Genomic DNA, 20,475 nt, shown 5'->3' with positions numbered 1-20,475 from the left:
TCTCATGTGAGGCCATTTCATTTGTTGCTGTGTCGATTTTCGTCTGTTTTTCTCATCTGAATCGTGTGTGTCTGTACGCGTCTGCTTATCTAAAAACATTTTGTTTTGGGTTTTTTTTTCCCCCTCTTTGGACGATTTCCTCCTTTTGTGCTTTATCGCTGCATTCCATCAAATTTTCACTAAAAATAACTAAACGGTGTCTCCTGTGAGCGGCTCCGGTGATATGAAAGGAGGAGTGTGAGACGTATGAAATAAATGCACAGCCGGCGTCGTCCTCCATCTCGCTCCCATACCTACTGAAATATGATAGAAGGACTTTTATTTTTACTTTTATTATGATGTTTTACTCTCCGTGATGAATACAAATGTCGCTCCATAGGAAGAGAAGGATGGAGAAAAAAGAAAAAAAAACACTATCTGGCAATGCAGCAAGGCCACTCAGCAGAGCAGCAACATTAACTCTCTTTGCATTCCCCTTGTGGCTTCTCTCTCTCTCTCTCTCTCTCTCTCTCTCTCTCTCCCTCTCTCTCTCTCTCTTTCTCTGTACCCCTCTCTCTCTCTCTCTCTCTCTCTCTCTCTCTCTCTCTCTCTCTGTACCTCTCTCTCTCTCTCTCTCTCTCTCTCTCTCTCTCTCTCTCTCTCCCTCCCTCTCTCCCTCTCTCTCTCTCTCTCTGCTGGGCTCTGACAGCACCAGCGGCTGTAAGTCTGCCAGCAGAGCTCGGTGGTGGTGGAAGGAGCTCCCTGGCACTGCGGGACCCCGCTGGGACTCCACTGAGCCCCTCTCCTCCTCCTCCTCCCACTCGTCAATGAGCCTCTGTGTGTGTGTGTGTGTGTGTGTGTGTGTGTGTGTGTGTGTGTGTGTGTGTGTGTGTGTGTGTGTGTGTGTGTGTGTGTGTGTGTGTGTGTGTGTGTGTGTGTGTGTGTGTGTGTGTGTGTGTGTGTGTGTGTGTGCGCTCAGTTTCAGGCTCTTTTTTTTATAAAACCCCACCACCACCATGACAATACTGCAGTTTTATAAAAGCAGCTGTACTCCTCACGCTGTTTCTTTGCCTCTCTCTCTCTCTCTCTCTCTCTCCCTCTTTCTCTCTCTGTGTTTCCAGCGGATGTTAATTCAGACATTAATAATGACCGAGCCCTTCATCATGTCCTTTTCATCAGTTGATCGCCCCCCCACCACCCCAACCTTTTTGATCAGATTCAGCAGTGAAGTGAAGGCCTGTTTAGGATTCTCAATAAAAAAGGGGGGACGCAACTTGTTTCTAGAGGGCGAAGCTTGTGACGTTAAGTCTGCACATCAAAGTAAAACCGCAGCAGCAGCAGCAGCGGCGGCGGTGGCAGCAGCACCACAGTTTCATGTTATATTTAGCATCATTTTTTGTTGTCTTTTGGTCCACGCTGTAATTTCCATGTGAATGTTCGCAAACACACACACACACACACACACAGAGAGAAAGAGAAAGAGAGAGAGAGAGTGTGTGCATGTTGTCTTGGCCCCGGAGCTTTAACGTGCATTAGTGAAGAAGAGAGAGAGAGAAGCTGGTATTTATAACCACTCAGTAACGTTCCTGCAGCCAAGGTCAAACGAGCGGCTAATATCTGCTTCCGTTCTTAGATGGGCCGCATTGATCAGCCCTCCATTATACGTGTGCATTCAGTCAATCGCAGCTCAATAAGCAGCCTATAGACTTTCTGGACGCTGCTGCTGCTGCTGCTGCTGCAGGTTCGGTCAGTCGGGCGATTGCAGTCGGCGGGTCGCTGGAGTTCAATAATGTTCCTGTAAACGCTTTGCAAACAGCTCTCGTTACACACAGCCAGCTCCGCCCCGGCAGGTTTTTACTAATTACTTATAAAAGTATTTGAAGCTATTGAACATTTCCCAGCAGCGTTTCATACTTTGTGTATATGGGTTTTTCTTTCTATACTGATGTCAATATGATTACCGATGTGATTTGTTTCAATTTAAAGGACAAAGCACACGAGCCAGATAATAAGACAACAACAACAATAACTAAATAGATTCTTAAGTAAAAAGATGCTGAACCAAACTTTTCTAACTGATTGAATGTACGGCTGGGTGATTGCGTATAAATAATATCGCAATATTTTTAGGGTATACATATATATATCTTGATGTTGGTTTTTTCTAGTGTAAATTACTAAATAAACTACTGTTATAATTAAGTTTAAATACTGTGTGTGTGTGTGTGTGTGTGTGTGTGTGTGTGTGTGTGTGTGTGTGTGTGTGTGTGTGTGTGTGTGTGTGTGTGTGTGTGTGTGTGTGTGTGTGTTACCTGTCCAAGTCCGACATCACACACTACTAGTAACTGTGCCATTTCCTGATTGGCCTCCAGCCACAGAATCAGGCTCGTCTCATCCGCTCTAATGACTCCTTAAGATGTGACAGTTTGATCTGGGTCCACGTGGACTTACCTACTTCCCCCTCTCATGTCCCTAAGACACACACACACACACACACACACACACACACACACACACACACACACACACACACACACACACACACCTGGAGCCATGCCTTACTAGACTGGTCCTCGTCCATAAAGCCCTGCAGTGTTACCACGCTCACAGACTCGGGGGCAGCTTGTGCGCTCAGTGTGGTGCTGCGTTTTTTTTAATCTGTGGATTTTTAGTCCAAAAGCTGAGCGGAGGAATATGGAAACAGACAAACCAACAAAAAAAAAGGTCTTATCTTCCTACGCAGCCCCGAGTATATCTCAAACAATGCAGGACGGACGGATTAAATGTGTTTGCGCAGTAATCCTCGGCGTATGTAGAGGAGAAGGTAGCGTTTTTTAGATGTGACTCTGTGTATTCGTGTTGAAAGGAAACGTCGTGGCTGTCAGATAAACGGGGAGTTTAATGCTGGTAATAACGTTAACGTCGCTCTCGGAGATGAGAACGGAGTCTGATGTGAAGCAGACCTCGGTGAACTGGTATCACCCTCACACTCCCCCCGCCCCCCTACTGTGCTTGTTTGTTTTGGTTTTTGCTGTGAGAAACCAGACGGGTGGGGTTTACAGTCAGCCCTTGTCACCTTGGCTTGGACACACAAATTGATTCCTTTTTTTTTCTTCTCGTGTCGGAGTCTTTTTAATGTCACAGAGATTATTAAGTCCTCGTGTGAGTGGCAGGAGAACAAAGAGTGTTAATTTCCACTGAGGATGGTGGGAACATCTTCTCCAAAATCCTGTTTTTGTCCCCTCCGCCCCCCCAGCCCCCCTCCCACCTCCCCAGTTTTAGTTGATTTACCCCACAAAATCTCTCTCTCTCTCTCTTCGAGCGTCGTCCTCTGGCTGTCCAGGGACTAAAAATCCACATGAGAGAAGCTCTGACTCGGTAAAAAATGTCTTGTTCAATTATTACTGTGTGCTGACAGCAACAGAAAAAAACAGAAAAAAAACTTGGTGGACTTCTTTTTACCCGACTCGACTGCGGGAAGCTGTGAAGCATAAGAAAGATTTTGACTCTACTCAGGCCTGAAGAATAAAACCTCACCGACACTCACCAACCACTGTATGCCGTCGGGATGAATTTTATTGTTAATTCATAGTTTTATAAGTAATTTATTTATAAGTTTTAGTTCATTTGTAGATGGTTTAATGTTAGTGCAGCTGTAGACTGTAGTATATATTTATACATACTGTGGTTTTAATAGAAAAGATGAGTCATCTCTTTTGAAATTATCTTTATTTATTCATCTGTAGATTATATTCTAGTTTATGAATTGTCAAAATATGGTGAAAAATGCTTGTTTAAAATCACCTGCAGCTCATAAAGATGTATTAAAATGTCTCGTTTTGTCTAAACAGCAGCAAAAAATCCAAAGATATACAATTTACTATCAAATATGACAAAGAAAAGAAGCAAATATTCACATTTTTAGAAGCTGGAAACAGTGAATTTATGCAAGTTTTGGTTAAAAAAAAAAAAAGACTTAACCCTTGTTCCTCATTTTTAGAAAATGTTTCATGTGGCTCATTAGGCACAACAATGCCTGTGACAAACGACAAAAATAACATAAATTAATATTATTTTCTTATTTCAATGATTTTCTTTCTCTAACCCACATCAGTCCTGATAATTACTATCAAATATTCATTAGTTTTCAGGATTTTAACCCTTTAAATGCCAGTTTGGTTCCATATAACAATGTTTTTTTTAAATGAAAAAACACAAATAATGATTTATTTTCCATATACTAAATGCAAAGTTAATTATTTGTTGGATGGGATTATCACAGTCTGGGAATGTCAATGATTAGCAACATTAATTTTGATGCATTATTATTTTTTGTGCAGTCATATTAAAAAAATTAATATTATTTTCCATTTTCAATTTAATTTGAAGGATTAACCGATCATCACAATAGCTGCAAATGAATTTCTGTTAATTGAATATTAGATTAAACAACAAATACAAACTTTTAAAGAAAGATGAAACATGTACTGTGACTTAGAAACAGAAATGGAGACGTGTCCTCATGATGTTTGTCACCTGTCAGAGCGTCTGATCGTCTTGTATTTGCAGAAGTGGTGACACTTTCGGTTTCTTCTTCTGTGTTTCAGATGAAAACAATGTCTGATGAGGCTGAACAGAGAATGTGCGACGAGGACTTCGGTTCGGACGAGGAGGGCGAGGAGGCGGACGTGGAGTCTTACCTGGAGGACAACAGCAGCGAGCTCATGGACCGACTGAGAGAGCTGGAGGTGAGAGGAGACGGGAGAGGAAACGCACACACATCACATCACGTCTGCATCACAAACTTTAATACGAACGAATCTTATCTGAATCTAATCGGCTGTTCAGCAAATTGAAAAGCGGATAATTGAATCTGAGTTATGTAATCCTGCCGTGAAGGTCGGTTTCACCTCCTACAGACTACAGGAAACAGAAGAAAGCAGTTCAACAGTCGTAATCCACATGTTGAAACATCTTTATTTATACGATTCGTTTCTTTTTTTATCCTTTCAAACCAGGATGTAGTTAAATATTCATGAAGCTCGGAGCTAATCGTACTATTTTGTATAAAGAAAGTCGGTCTGTTGATGTTCGGTTCAAAGCTAAACTACAAACATGTAATCTGATGATAAACAGCAACAGTGTGGATCTTAATATGAAGCAGAATTCAACTTAAAATCAAAGATCTGTGTGTAAAGTAAAGTTTATCAGCTGTAGAAACAGGTTTAATTGTATTATTATTTTATACATCTTGTACAGTTACTTCTGTGCTCCTGGTCGCCTTGTGTGCTTTTATTTCCTTTTGTACAAAACACTTTGTAACGTTATTAATCCTCCTGTTGTTCTCCCAGGATAAATGTTAACCCTAAACAGGCGTTAACTCTAAAATAATAGCTCTTCTTCTTCTTCTTCTTCTTCTTCTTCCTCTACTTCTTCTTAGAATTTCTTGTTCTTCTTCTTCTTCTTCCTCTTCTTCTTCCTCTTCTATTTTTCTTTTTCTTCTTCCTCTTTTTCTTCTTAGAATTTTTTCTTCTTTTTTCTCCTTCTTCATATTCTTCTTAGAATTTTCTTGCTTTTCTTCTTCTTCTTCTTCTTCTTCCTCTTCTATTTTTTATTTTTCTGCTTCCTCTTCCTCTTCCTCTTCTTCTTCCTCTTCTTCTTCTTCTTCCTCTTTTTCTTCTTAGAATTTTTTCTTCCTTTTCCTCTTCTTCTTCTCCTTCATTTTCTTCTTCTTCCTCCTCTTCTTCTTCTTGTTGTTGTTCTTGTTCTTCCTCCTCCTCTTGTCCTTCCTCTTCCTCCTATTATTATAATTATTATGAATCATCTCCAAGAAGAGAAGAGACATGAAGTCCATTTCATATTTTAAAGCTGATTATATGGCGATTTAAAGTCTATTATTATTTGTTAAAACATTGATTTTTATTTGCGGAGCCGTTATAGGAGACGATGTTCTCTGCTTGTTTGCAGTGTAATGTTATTTGTAGGAGAGTAATGTTCTTGTCAGACAAATGTTTCACCGCTGCAGCAGCTGTTTTTTGTGAGTCCGTGTGGGCCGGGAACTATTACGAGCATTTTTCAGCAACATGTTTTATTGTTATTTTCCCTCGCAGGCAGAGAACTCTGCACTCATGCTGGCAAATGAGAGTCAGAGAGAAGCTTATGAGAGATGCCTGGATGAGGTGAGCTCTATGAATAATGTGTTGTTATTTAATTTTAGAAACTTAAAAAGAAAAAATGCTGATAAATTCTGCTCTGACGGGTCACATGTTAAAATATAAATGTTCTCTTCTGTTATCAGGTGGCCAACCACGTGGTCCAAGCTCTGTTAAACCAGAAGGTAGCGTGAGGATACGTTTCTACATCTGTGTTTTGGATTTATTTTACTGTGTGTTTGTTTATCTTACAGCTGTGTGTGTGTGTGTGTTCGTGTGTGTGTGTCTTTTACTGAGCAGGATCTGAGAGAGGAGTGCATCAAGCTGAAGATGTTGGTGTTCGACCTAGAGAGACAAAACCGAGCGCTGTGTGAGCTTTTTCAGCAGAAACTACCCAATCACCCCACGGCTCACTACCAGGTGAACGAGCTTCATCATCTTCTTCCTCCTTTAATGTTCCAGAAATTATTGTGATTCATTTACAGTCTCAACACAGTAGTAGAGAAAGTATCTTAAGTAAAAGTAGTGATACAACATAGTAAAAATACTAAAAATAATAAAGGAATAACTATTATACATATTATATAATTTGATTAATATTGTTGTGATGTAGCTGTTCATTTTAACTACTTCAATTATTAGCTGTAACAATTATAACAATTCATAAGATAAGATATTCCTTTATTAGTCCCATAATGGGGAAATTTGCATTATAACAGCAGCAATTAATTCATCATCATTCATCATGTTTTATACGCTGACTATATATTTGATTCATAATAATTTAATCTGCAAAGTAACCAAAGCTGACACAGAAATGTATTTAATATAATATAGATGCATAAAGGGGAACTCCACTCATAATTTTATTGTAATTACTCTAATTACTGTTTTACTATAATTGCTGCATATGTGGAAAAGCTTGTATTATGAAGCCTTTTGTGGCTGCAGAGGAAACGGCTGTGAAATCTGATGCATTGCCTCAAGTGATGTCACTTAAATCGGCGTCGTTAGGGGCTGAAGTTTGATTAATGAAACACATCTGTTGGTGTGGCGTTAGAAAAGAAGCCTGCTCCTCATCCCTGCTTGTGGCTAGCAGCTCCAGGCTACGTTAGCTGCTACTGACACGACACACCCAAATCTCCCACCCAGCTGTCAGCAGTTAAGTTGCATTGTGGGTAATGTAGGCACCAGGTTGTGACAAGGAGAAGAATAAAATGTCTGAAATTAAGAATAAGAGAACACTCCCTCTGGTTCTGCTGCATCAATGTTTTAAAATGTGCTATTTATAGGAGTGCAAATCTGTGGAGTACTCATCACTTAAAATTTACTTAAAGCTAATTAATCTCTCTGTCTGAATATCAGTGCACAGCTCTGACACTACAGACCAGCTGCTAGTTTATTTTTTACCCTCTTTCTTTCAAACAGCAGCAGATCTCAGTATTGTCTTTTCTGCTCCATATTGTTCCAACAGATGCTCGAACAATGCAGCTCCTAGTAGCGTATGTGTGTGTGTGTATATGTGTGTGTGTGCGTGTGTGTGCTGTGTGCGTATACAATACCCTGTAGTGTATACAGTGTCATCATAATTGCCTCATGAATCTCCTGTTACAGGTCCAGGCGGGACCCCTCCCAGACTACAATGCACAGCTGCACAATGACTCTGCCAAGCAGGTGGAGCCGGCACAGACTGAAGCACAAGCCAAGGTGTTTATTTCAGAGCTTTATCAAACATTAAGAGTGACACAGGGGAGGATTATATCATAGAGTTTAAATAAGAGCACAATCCCCCAACCTCCATATGAATGCTCTGACATTTGCTTCACTATTGTGCGTTTAAAAAAAGACGTCTGCTGCTAATCTGCCTCTCACTTCCTGTATGTTCCCACATGCACTCAAAAGGTCTTTATGAAGTAAATTGTTTTAAGTGACGGCAGTGAATGTTACGCTGATAGAGATCTCTTTTCTGTCTGAAAGGGAAATGGCTACCGCACACAACATGCCTCCCCAGGCCCTCGTGGCCCCGCCGCCTCCATGGAGGCCCTGTCCCCCTTCTTCAAGAAGAAAGCACACATCCTGGAGGTCCTGCGGAAGATGGAGGAGACGGACCCTCTGAAGTTTCACCCGTCCACCACGAGCTTGTCTTTCTGCGACTACAGCCAGGTGCTCATGTCCACAGAAGCTGTTTTGGCTACGACCGCGGACCCACTTCCACTACAGTGCAAACCCCTCCACACGCACTGCCACTGCTCCTGCTCTGACGCTGACCCGCACCAGCACGTCAACGGCGACGGGGCGGTGAAGTCAGAGGGAGGGAGCACCACCTGCTGTTTACACTGCAAGAGGAGTCCCGACGGTCCTCCGAAGCCATGCAACCACGTCTGTAGTCCTTCAAAAGCCGCCACCCAGAGTCACGTAGCTCCCGCAGCTGCTATGAGCGAATGTCACGGTAAGAGCAGAACTGCAGAGTCTGTTCCCCCGTCTAAACTTTGCACCAAGAATGACGCCCACCAGCAACCGGCAGGCGCCCCCACCCACTCATCAATCACAGAGACGGACGATCAGAGCCTGGAGGCGATAGGAGTGGAGCAGGAGCAGGTCGACTCTGAGAGTTGTTTAAACGCTGCTGCCGAAGAGCTCGTCGGTTTCTGTCCCGCCTCCCATCTGCCCGGTCCTGCGACGGAGGGCGCGCAGATCTCACGCTGCGACTCCGAGGCGAGCGATGGCGTTCACAACGGTTTAGCGCTCTTGTCCGTCAGCACCGCCACGTCCAACGACCCCGCAGCCGTCCCCGAGAAAGACAGCACAGATCCGGAGGCGTCCTCAGTGAGAGCCGGCGCCTCCGTCAGTCCCAGCCCCTCCTGCCTCAGCGACGTCAAAGCCGCCGCCATCAACTCCCCGTCCAAACTGCTCAAGTTCCTAAAGATTCCCTCGATGGGGGAGAAGACTCAGGCTGCGCCCCCCGCCGTCCGTCTGAGCCCCCAACTCACCCGCAACTCCAGGATCCCCTGTCGCACCAACAACTACGAGGTGTACCACTCTCCTGTCCCCACGCGCAGAGCCACCACTACGGAGAGGTGCAGGCAGCCCCCGCCGCCACCCGCCAGGTCCGAGTCGTACCCTGCCACACACTCAGCGCCCACCTCCCCTCCGCAGCCCGAAGACCCCTGCTCCCCGCCCGCTAAGGACATAAGCTACAGCAGCCTCTCTGCACCCAAAGTTGCCTCAAAGATGGGCGCTCCCTCCTCAACGTCGTCATCGTCGCCCAAAATATCCCAAAGGGTCCCACATTACGAAAACGTCTGTGATATATCTACCAACTCTAGAGAGGCGGAACCGAGTCAGGGTCTCGAGAAAAGAACCACGTTTCCGCCGCAAGCGAAGGCGAACGGTGGCGAGAGGAAGCTGGTGAAATCGTTACCGGAAAGCGTCCTCAACCCCGTCCCTCAGCGGAAGCAGTCGTCCTCGTCCACGTCGGAGTCCACTTCAGACGACGAAGAGGACTCGGACAGTCCGGTGTGGGTGAACCATCACAGCCTTCCCAACTCCTCTGCCCTCAGCAAAGCTCAGACCCGACCCAACTACTCGCGGACCAGAGAGAAGCAGGAGGTGGACGTCAGGGAGGTGACGGTGCAGCAGAGCTCCGGTCCCTCCCAGCCGCCTCCGCCTCCGATCAGACGAAACGACTCTTCGATCCCCAAGAGGCCTGCGACGGGGCCGGCGAGACCTCCCGCGGACTCCAGTCACCACGCCTTCAAAGACAGACTGGCAGCGCTGGGAAAGCTGCGGAGCTCGGAGGATTTACAGGTCAGTGTCCAGGAAAGCGGCGTCGCCCACAGCGAAGAGAGGAGTAAGACGGCGGAGAGGCCCATGGAGCTCCCTAAAGAGGAGCAGAGACACTCAAAATACACAGACTCTCTGGACGGAAAGCCTAAAATTAGCGGTGGCGTGTTGAAGTACCCGGGGGCGTCTCCGCTGTACGAGCAGGGGGTCAAATCTCAGCCGTCTGGTCTAGTTAAACAAGAACTGTGTGTGACAAAGACTGAAAGCCCCAAAAGCAAAATAGGTCTACCTTCGCCCAACGCAGACGCTCCGCAGGTACTACGCAACAACATTAAGTGTCCCGGCTCCTTGAATCTGGCTTATAACGTTAAATCCGGTGTGGGGCCTCACAGTAGCAACAGCCCCAATAAAATCCCCCCAAAGTCGCCGTCCAAACCCTGTCAGGGCCCGTCCGTCCACAGAGCGGGGAAGCCCACCGAGGCCCCGCGTTACTCGTCCAAATCCGAGGAGAGAACCAAAATCAGCGGGAAAGGGAAGAAGAATCCGATGTACGGAGACAGCCTCCCGCCTCCTCCTCCGAGACCTCCGATGTCCGACGGGGAGAAGCCGGTGCAGCCGGTCCCGAGCCCGCAATCGGCCATCGAGCAGAAGGTGATGAAGGGCATCGAGGAGAACGTGCTGAAGCTCCAGGAGCAGGACCGAGGAGTGCAGGTGGGCGAGGTGAAGCAGAAAGCCTCCAACGGCATCGCCAGCTGGTTCGGACTGAAGAAGAGCAAGCTGCCCGCGCTGAGCCGCAAAGCCGACGGGACCAAAGCGAAAGACGAGAAGAAAGAGTGGAAGATCAACATCCCCTCGGTGGGGAGGGACTCGGTGAAAATGGCCACCAGGTGTAAAGAAGGCGTGGAGGGTCTGAACATCTCCACGCTGATGGAGAAGGCGGAGGGGCTGAGGAGGGCCCTGGAGGAGGAGCGGGCGTACGTGGAGAGGTCTGGAAGGGGTCACTCGTGTGAGGTGGTGATGGACCAAGCTCAGGGACAGCTGGCTGTCATGTACAGAGGAGCGCGCTCCGACAACTTCATGCAACAGCTGCTAAACAGGTGAGGACGAGTGGAGGCCAGTTTATAACAGACTGAAGCTTTAAAGGGGTAGTCTGACATTTTGGGAAATACACTAGTTTTATTTTCTTAGTGTTAGTTTGACGAGAAGCAGATTTCTGTACTCTGTTTTCAATTTGTACTATAATTGGGTTTTATTTATGTATTTATGTTAACTGTATGTGTTTATTCTTCCAATTCTTAGCACATTGAGTTGCCCCTGTGTAAGAAATGGCCCTATATAAATAAATAAATAAAGCTGCTTTGCCTTGTAAGTATGAAGCTACAGCCAGAGACTGTTAGCGTAGCTTAGCATAAAGACTGGAAACAGGGGGAAACTGTTAGCTCTGTTTGTTTAATCCCTACAAAATATAACATTTAAATTATTGAGCTTTAGAGCTGTTTTTAGGCAGGATCATCATCTTTGGATAGAGACAGACTAGCTGTGTCCGGTTTTTATGCTAAGCTAGGCAAGGCAGCTTTATTTATATAGTGCATATCACACACAGGGTCAACTCAGTGTGCTTTACATAAAAACAAAATATCAGGGGATGATTAAACAGTAAACATTGGAAACATTAAAACATACAAAAAACAAGAACACCCAGTTATAATGAAAAAGATAAAGATAAAAAAGTACAGAAAAGAAAGAAAACAAAACACATGGAAGGAGAAATGTTTTTTAACCTGGATTTAAAAATATTCACATTTTGGGGCTGATTTGAGTTCAGTTGGTAGTTAAATGCTGATTCACCGTGTTTAGTTTGAAGCTAAGCTAATCATCTGTAGCTTCATATTCACCACACAGACACAACACTGGTATCACTCTTATCTAACTCTCAGCAATAAAACAAATCAGCTTATTTCCCAAAATGTCAAACTATTCCTTTATAATAGATGTTGAAGAACAATTATGACTCAGGCTGCAAAGAAAGATTATTTCCTTGATCATAGATTATTTTCTACACATTCAACATTTGGTCTATAAAATGCAAAGTGACGTCTTTAAATGTCTCATCAACCACCTGAAATCCAAATATATTCAGTTTACATTCATACAAGCTTCAAATAATGTTTATTTTTACCTTTGACTGATTGAAACTGACTAAAATGATGATTTGCACAATACTAACACTAAACTTTGAGATTTTAACTGGATATGTGTGTTTTTTATGACTGCAGAGTGGACGGGAAGGATGTGATCAGCGTGCCTCAGCGCCGGCTCTCGTTCGACTGTAAGTCGTCGAAGCCGGTGTTCAGTCAGCAGGGCGACATCATCAGTCACACCGGCAGTCGTGACGATATGGAGAAGGTACCTACACGAATCACACGGCTCCTCGTTTCTCTGTTGTTAGACAATAATTACAGAGATCTCAGCAGAGCTTCGGTTTAATTTGTTCTTCTTATTATCAGCTTTGAAGCCTGAACTCGGCGTCTAATTTGCTGATTTTGAAGAGCGGGGGGCCTTTCATTTCATTCTCTTCTCCGTCTGCTGCCTTGTTGTTCTTTTAATGCAGGGATCAGATCGAATGGGCAAGATCACATCAGACGAGAACCTCGCAGATTCGGTTCACTCTCAACACTTTGCAGGTAAAGAAAAGAGGCGTCTGCCAGGAGAGTTTGTCAGAGGACAGAAGCGGCACACATTTTGTAAGATTTATGAGCATTACGACCTCGTGCAAGATCAAACCAGACGTGTGTGTGTGTGTGTGTGTGTGTAGAACTAGTCTGGAATATAAAAACCAGATTCACAGTCTTGAGCCCGCAGAGAGAAGTAAACACACTTCCAGTAAAAAGGCTGAAGACTGCAGATGGCTTTTAAAGTCTTTACTGGAAGTGGCTCTGCAACTGAAAACATGATTAAACACAAAAATTCAGGGAATGTGACTAAAAATCAGAAACAACGATGAAAGAAAAGTATGTTTTATTGTGGTTTAACATGAAAACTGGATTCACAAAACTATGTCAGTCAAAATGTATTCATATAGCATCTTTCATTCAAGTGTTTTACTAATGACTGACAAACACATAGGACGGTAAATATTGATTATTGAGACTGATGCACACCAAAATACGAGTAAAATACCTAAATTAAAATAAGGTGACTCTTAAAATGTAAGTAAAACTAATAAATAAGTAATAAAAGGTCATAATTGATTAGAAAAATATCTAATAAGACCTCAAATAATTGAACAAAATGAACATATATATGAATTAACATGTTTTTAGATGCACCATCTCATTTTCAAAGGGTTCCTCAGGCACAAAACATAACAATTAAACAAAATACATAATATAATAATAAAATACATAAGTAATAAAAATGATAATGACACAAAAACACAACACAATCAACATAGTAACGACATGAACATACACATAGGAGCTTTTCACAACATCCCAAACCCCGTCCACTACATCCAAGTGTTTTAATCTACGTCTAAAAATATCTTACTTATACTTTCAGTTCCTCTCAGATCGTCTGGACGTTGTGTCAAACACACTTTAGACTGCTGAGACTTCTTCCTCTTCCTGACATAAAGAAGAAGAAGAAGTATCAGAGGAAGTCCAGAAAGATAACAGTTTTTTAAAAAATTGTAAAAAAAAATGTTCTAGTTATCTTAACAGTGATTCAGCAACGTTACATTAAACCAAACACCAGCAGAGCGGCACTGAATGCATCACAAAACAGCTGTGATGCAGTAATACTGACTAATAACGCTCGTTGAAGAGTAGATTACATTTATCTGTCAGTATTTGCTTCAGTCACAGTGTCTGAAATCACTCCCTCATCCATTCATTCCCTCCTATACACACTAACACTATATAACAGACTCTATAGTTCACTGTGTATTTAGCAGTAAATCGAGGTTTCAGACGTTCACTAATCATCATCATAATAATTTTGTGTCATCCCTGCCAGCTGTGGACTTACTTAACCCCGTCCATGTTATTATATTTTTCTTTCTATTTCATTTTATTTTTCTGTTGGGCAAACAGACGGTGTAAACAAGGAACAACTTGACATTTATATCAAAATTACCCTCTAAATTTGGGAAATAGAGACTTAATTTTAATGTGTGTGTCAAAATTTCATATGACTTAGGACCAGTTATTAATTAGGGACGATTTGTCTACTTGGGGTCGAAACATGTTCCCAATTTGGAAAAAGCTGATTTTTTTTTTGGGTCAGTGGTCGGAGTTAGTGTTCAGGAAATGAATGTAAGTCTATGTAATGTCCCCACAAGTGTACATGATCGTGTGTGTGTGTGTGTGTGTGTGTGTGTGTGTGTGTGTGTGTGTGTGTGTGTGTGTGTGTGTGTGTGTGTGTGTGTGTGTGTGTGTGTGTGTGTGTGTGTGTGTGTGTGTGTGATAAACACGTACACTTGTTTTCCCCGTTTGAAATTTAGTCATATTATGTAAGAACTTGAATTTAGTCTCTGGTGATTTCAGAGTAAAGCGGCAGCTGTAACAGATCTGTGTCAGCAGTGGTTGCCGTTAGCAACAGAAAGACAAAATACACAGATTAGGAAGCAAGTAAATGAATAAAACATAAAATGTGTACATCTACAGAGACATCTATAGTAAAGATTACATAAGCCTTTTTAAAAATGTAGTATTACCCTCAGGAGCCGCCTCACAACTCTAAACAGAAGTGAGAACAGTGAAATCTCAACAACATGCTGCTAATATTCATCATTAAGGTGGAAATTATAATAATGATAAATACAAGCAGACTAAAAACTGCAGCATCACTCTAATAAAACTCAGTTTACAGGCTGTGATCGCTCTGATCAATATTTTATCTATCACCCACATCAGAAACGTGACATCACTCCTTTTTCGGGACCGAGCGGGGGGAACGTAACATGACGAAGTACGAGTTTAAGATACTATAAGTAGTTATATTTTAGTGGTAAATGTACTTTTCACTCCACTTTACAGCGTTTAGTTACTTTGCAGAGTAACATTTTACACGTTTTACATAAATATCAATAAAAAATGTTATAAATTATTACCAATAAATCTTTCTGTGTATAAAGTATTTAATTTCAGCCTCGACCAGCCGCAGCATTAAAATACTGTTTACATGTCAACACATGAAAGATAATCATCTAGTTATATAATATACTTTATTGGTGAAATAACAGGATTACCATCGAGACATGGTGACCCAGCAGACGATAGACATAACAACTTATATAATATAAACCAGGGGCCAGTTCTTTCAGGATTTGTCGATGCAGTGAAAGAATAAAAACAGATTTACAACACTGCTAAAGATCGAATCTAAAAGGGGGAAAATGGCATCAACACAGCATTTCTCTTCCTCTGCCCAAAAGTTGTTGAATTTCACGTATTAAAACTTTAATTTCTGGAAGGTTTATTGAACTTAAGATACCAAGTGACGTGTTTATTTTGTTTTTTGTAGATTATATATAAATGAATATATATAACACTGTATATTACTTTATCCATTCTGTACCTTTATATTTTTACATATAATATTTAGGTTGTTTTTCCCCTTTTTTAAGTTGAATCCAGGACAGAACATCTGTGACAGTCCACGAGGATTTGACTGAAACATTTAATTTGCATATTGAGAGCAAATAAATTGGCTCACACCTTTATTAGCATATCAAAGGTAGATAAAGTAGGCCACGCCCCCGAGGAGAACCGATTCAGACTTCAGTAAAAGATTAAAAAATACAGTGAGAATTAATTAATTTACACGTTTGCCTCTTTGTCTCATATTTAATCTATTTTTGTCTCATATTTCACGTATTTATTTATGTCTCTCTGCTCCGTCTCTGCAGGCTCCGGTGCGTCCACCTACACTCTGGACAGCGGTATCGGTACGTTCCCCCTGCCGGACTGCAGCAGCGGCGCGGCTGGGCGCGGTCTGTCCAAGGCGAGGGCCGAGCACCACCACCACCACCACTCTTCCTCGGGCTCCCCGGGGAGAGTCGGCCGACGGGCTCGCACCCTGGACAGAGAGCTGATGTCCCAGGAGGAGTGCTACGTGCCGCACAAACAGCTGATTCCCACCATTCAGTACGGCTCCGTGCTGGAGGGGCGAAGCTCCGCCGGCGTAATACGTGAAGGTGAATAAAAAAAACATAAATACACCAAAAACAGCTTGAAGAGATCAGAACATGGACGGAGCTCATTGAGTTCTCTGATAATTAGCCTCCAAACTTTAATATTTTAGTACATCTGTCACTACAGCGCGACAGATACCCGATATTAGGGAGTCAAATAATTCTGATATATTCTGAATATATACATAAAACCCACATTTTTGGCGATGTGGTTATCAAGCACACAATATTTTCCAGATTAACTGTAAACTTTATTGTATGAAACGATTATAAATGTATATTATAAATTCCTATAAATAATAAAACACAACAAAACAAACATGTTGATGCACTTTACGTTCATAGAAAACGAAGAAAACAAGAAAATACTCAAGTTTTAGCAGCTGGAACCAGAAAATATCATCAAATATAAGATTATTTCATGATTAAATTGTTCCTAGTTACCTTTGATCAGTGATTTATTAACTTTAACACCAATTTAATCATTCCTGCAGACAAAGAAGCCCACGGAGCGAACATGTTCTCCCCTCGCTCAAAGACCTGGACCTTCCCCAATCTGAAGACCCCGGCGGGACCAGCGGAGGTTTACCTGGCGGTGGAGGAGGAAGAGGAGGAGGCGGTGTCCTTCGGCTCGCCGTTCAGAGGGGTACGGACATGACTTCAGTTCAGACTCTCAGTTATTATTATTCAGTTTAACATGTTTCAAAAAAGAGAGCTACATCAGCTGTTTGTAAGTTTAATTGAGATCATTATTTAAACTATGATCGCCACACAAACTGCTCGTTACTGAGAGATTAATAATTACTAAATATTGATTCTACATGTAATATTATCAGGTGGAGTTATTTCGCTCTCTCTGTAAACTGCATGAATACATGAATATATATTATATATAATTAATTATAAAAAACAATTTTTTCTCTAGAAATGCAGAAAGAAAGAAAGAAAGAAAGAAAGAAAGAAAAAAGTCAGATCCAAAGTCACAACATTTAAGTTTTATTTTTTATCTTCTTTAAAACCTCTAAAACTGATTGCTTCTTACTGGACAGACAACGCTAAACATTCAGTTTCTTAAGGAGTTGACATTATTAAAGGTGTTCACTAGCTAAGACATTTCTTAAAAAGCAGGGAAAAACATGTTTCAATATTCATTTTTGCTCCTGACTTTTGTTGCAAGACAGACTTTAAAAAACTGTGAATCTGTCTTTTAAAACGCAGCAAACTAAATTGGATGAAACATAAAAAAATCATCATTTAATGTGTTTTTAAAAATGTTTCAACACTCCGACCGTCTGCTGTTTTAAATCAGCCGTGAACTTTGTGAGGTCGGCGCTGACAGAGTCGCCCGCTCGCCGCTTTAAATCAACATCATGAAATTTATATTAAAAAAGAAAGTTAACGCCTGAACGGCTTCGTACCGACTCACAGACACCAGAGAGCTTCTCGCTAACTCAGCTCAGCACTCAGAAACTTTAAAAAAAAGAAGAAGAAAAAAAGAAAGAAAAAAGGCCACAAAGGAGTTTTTACTGATGGTCGAAGCAGCTACGAGCTCGACTTCACCGCTCACGCTACACTGAGCCGCGCTCAATCTAACAGCAGAGAGAGAGAGAGAAGAGTTTATGAATAAAAAAGGTGTATTATTACTTTCAATTCAACTCTGTAATACATTTTTTAACTTTAAATTCTGTGCAATATCAATATTACACTATCAGATATATTATCATTTAACACCAATATTACTCTTGTACATTATTTTACTGCTATTGTCTTCATTCCTTGCTTATTTTTTATTCTTCTTTCTTCTTATTGATGCTCTTTCTATTTTTGCTGCTGTAATTATGAATCTTATCTTTAAAATATCGTATCATATAAGAAATTATGAAGGATTTGACTCAAAAACTTTGTGTCAGATTTACGAATGAGGACCAAAAAATCAAATAAATAATAATGTGTGTCGGTTATATATTGAGAAGTAAAGTGGAGATCCATTTTTAAATCTCACTTCTTACATAATGTAAAAAAAAAAAAAACACTGAAGCACATTCTCAGGTTAGAAATTATTAATCAGATGAATATTAAAAATTCACACTTGGATGATTTTCTGTAACCTACTTTTTTTTTCTTTTCTTTTTTGCACCTGAAGGCCGTTACATAAGATGAACGAAAGTCACAACCTTAAATATTTCCCCCTACTCCTCCTCCTTGTCATCATCATCCTCTTCCTCCTCCTCATCATCATCCTCTTCCTTCTCCTCATCCTCTTCATCCTCTTCCTCCTCATCATCCTCATCCTGCTCCTCCTCTCTGCTTCTCCTCAGGGCATGAAGGCCGGCGGTCCCTCTTCCTCTAGCCGAGTGGTCGACCCAGGCAGTTTGCCCGTTCCCGCCCATTCTGGGATGAGCCGCCGGGGGAAGATTCGCACTCCCAGCGTTCCCGAGATGAGCCGTGAGGGCGGCATGGAGCTGCTCAAGGAACGGCCGGAGGAGGCACTCTCCCCGAGCCAGCCCCAAGTCCTCGAGACCCCTGAGTCCCTCAGTGATTCCCTGTACGACAGCCTGTCGTCTTGCGGCAGCCAAGGATGATTCCAGCCAAGAAGGGAGGAATAGCTGCAGGGAGGAAAGGAGGGGAGGGATGAAAGGAGGAAAGGAGGGAAAGAACAGACCATTAGAGTTTCCTCCTCCTGGTGGCGCCTCCTGGTGGCTGAACTGTGACGCTGCTGCTGACCCCGAGGAGGAAGACAAAAAGATACTGTGCCCTTTTTCTGATGTCTGACTCTCTACAATGATGATGATGATGATGCTGCCTCCTCCTCATCATCATCATCATCTTCAATCATCATCATCATTTTGCGTCTCTGTTGCAACTGGAAGGACGGATTTTAAAAGACTTCTCCTCAGGATTCCCCAAAATAAAACATGAAGCCAAAAGCCACTCGCTCTGCTCGATGGACGATGTTAAGACGACGTTTCACTTTTCTTTTCTTTTTCACAATCGCACCGAAAACTCATCGATATCGTGTAAAACTTTTAACGCATGGCCGAAGCTAACGAGCTTAACCATTAGCACAAAGATCATCACTCCTGGTTGTAATTGTCTGCTCTTTTTTTAAATTTAGTTTTCCTCTCATCCCGGGTTAAACGGATATTTTGAAGCAGTGATCAGATCTGCACTGTATCAAATGAAAATAAAACATCTTATTCCGTTCATTCGACATCATTTCATCACTTTAAAAAAAATGTATCAAAGAATAAAAAAGAAAAAAATTACAGAGCTCCTTTTAAAAAGAAAAAAAATGAATGTTCATGTCTGTGATTCTTTAATTCTGCTATAAAAAAAATTGATCATGTTAATATTGGGTTTTTTTGGCGTTTTTAAATCATTATACATTTAAAGGTAATATATACCAGCAATAATAACATAGATAAGAGAAATGGCTCTACACTATTCAATGAATATGTATTTCTATTATTTATTTATTTTAAAAATGTACATCATTTTGCAGCCATCTTTTCTTTTTCTCTCTTTTTTTTTTAATGTAATCTGTGAATAATTTTTGCAGCAGTCTCCTGGCTTCGTAGATTATGTTCATATCTCAACATCTCTGTTGCTGTTCGTTCTTTAGCCGATAGAGGTCCTATGTACCTACTGCCGTTTTTCAACTTTCTAATTAAAATGTTTTTGATTTACTTGTTTGTGTCGATGATTTTTTTTGGGGGGAGTTGGTGGCTTCATTTACAGATTAACATTTATTTTAAGGTATTTAGGTATTTGAAGGGGTTTTTTTTGTTTGTTTTTGTTTAAATTTTCTTTGGGTCTGGTTGTGAAAACTAACATTTATTTTGAGGTATTTCTTCCATTTTTTCCTACTTTATATATTTCTATTCCACCACATTTCAGAGGGAAATCTTCTACTTTATACTCCTTCATACTTATTCGACAGTGTTTAGTAGTTTCAGACTTTACAAAAAAACCTAATGAACTAAAAAAATATTATGATTTGTTATCAATTAAACCGAATAAAAAAGGCTATATAAAAGTTTAAATTGGCTGCAGCTCAAGAAACTAAATTTAAAGTGCTAAATCTACATTATTTTTAAGGTAGTTTTTGGGGTGACTGGTGGCTTCATTTTACAGTCTAACATTTATTTTAAGATATTTCTTCTATTTTTTTTACTACTTTATATATTTTTACTCCAACACATTTCAGAGGAAAATCTTATACTTTACATTTATTGGATAGCTTTAGTAGTTTCATATTTTACATAAACTTAATGACAGTTACTAAACAATTATTAAACAGTTATTTAACAGTTCTAACAGTTATTAAAAGGGTTGGGTATCGTTTAGGTTTTATCCGATTCCGGT

General features: G+C 41.4%; 1 protein-coding gene across 2 annotated transcripts in view; it reads left to right on the top strand.

The window, feature by feature from the left end:
* Positions 1–19,790, top strand: part of nckap5l (NCK-associated protein 5-like) — a 45,905-nt gene extending 26,115 nt beyond the window's left edge. The window contains exons 3-13 of one of the 2 annotated variants that reach the window (XM_062427724.1): positions 4,587–4,727; positions 6,090–6,158; positions 6,278–6,316; positions 6,432–6,551; positions 7,746–7,838; positions 8,109–11,011; positions 12,191–12,320; positions 12,526–12,598; positions 15,826–16,113; positions 16,605–16,756; positions 18,429–19,790. In XM_062427724.1, the coding sequence (XP_062283708.1) occupies positions 4,587–4,727; positions 6,090–6,158; positions 6,278–6,316; positions 6,432–6,551; positions 7,746–7,838; positions 8,109–11,011; positions 12,191–12,320; positions 12,526–12,598; positions 15,826–16,113; positions 16,605–16,756; positions 18,429–18,692 (4,272 nt within the window). In that variant the 3' untranslated portion in view covers positions 18,693–19,790. Of the gene's footprint in view, positions 1–4,586; positions 4,728–6,089; positions 6,159–6,277; positions 6,317–6,431; positions 6,552–7,745; positions 7,839–8,108; positions 11,012–12,190; positions 12,321–12,525; positions 12,599–15,825; positions 16,114–16,604; positions 16,757–18,428 lie in introns of those variants that run through there. The other variant, XR_009925601.1, reaches the window with a different exon arrangement.
* The last annotated feature ends 685 nt before the right edge of the window (positions 19,791–20,475 follow it).

The sequence above is a fragment of the Scomber scombrus genome, chromosome 10 (genome assembly GCF_963691925.1).
Source record: "Scomber scombrus chromosome 10, fScoSco1.1, whole genome shotgun sequence".
NCBI lineage: Eukaryota > Metazoa > Chordata > Actinopteri > Scombriformes > Scombridae > Scomber > Scomber scombrus.
The sequence above is the reverse complement of the archived record's forward strand: the minus strand, read 5'-3'. Positions and strand labels throughout refer to the sequence as shown.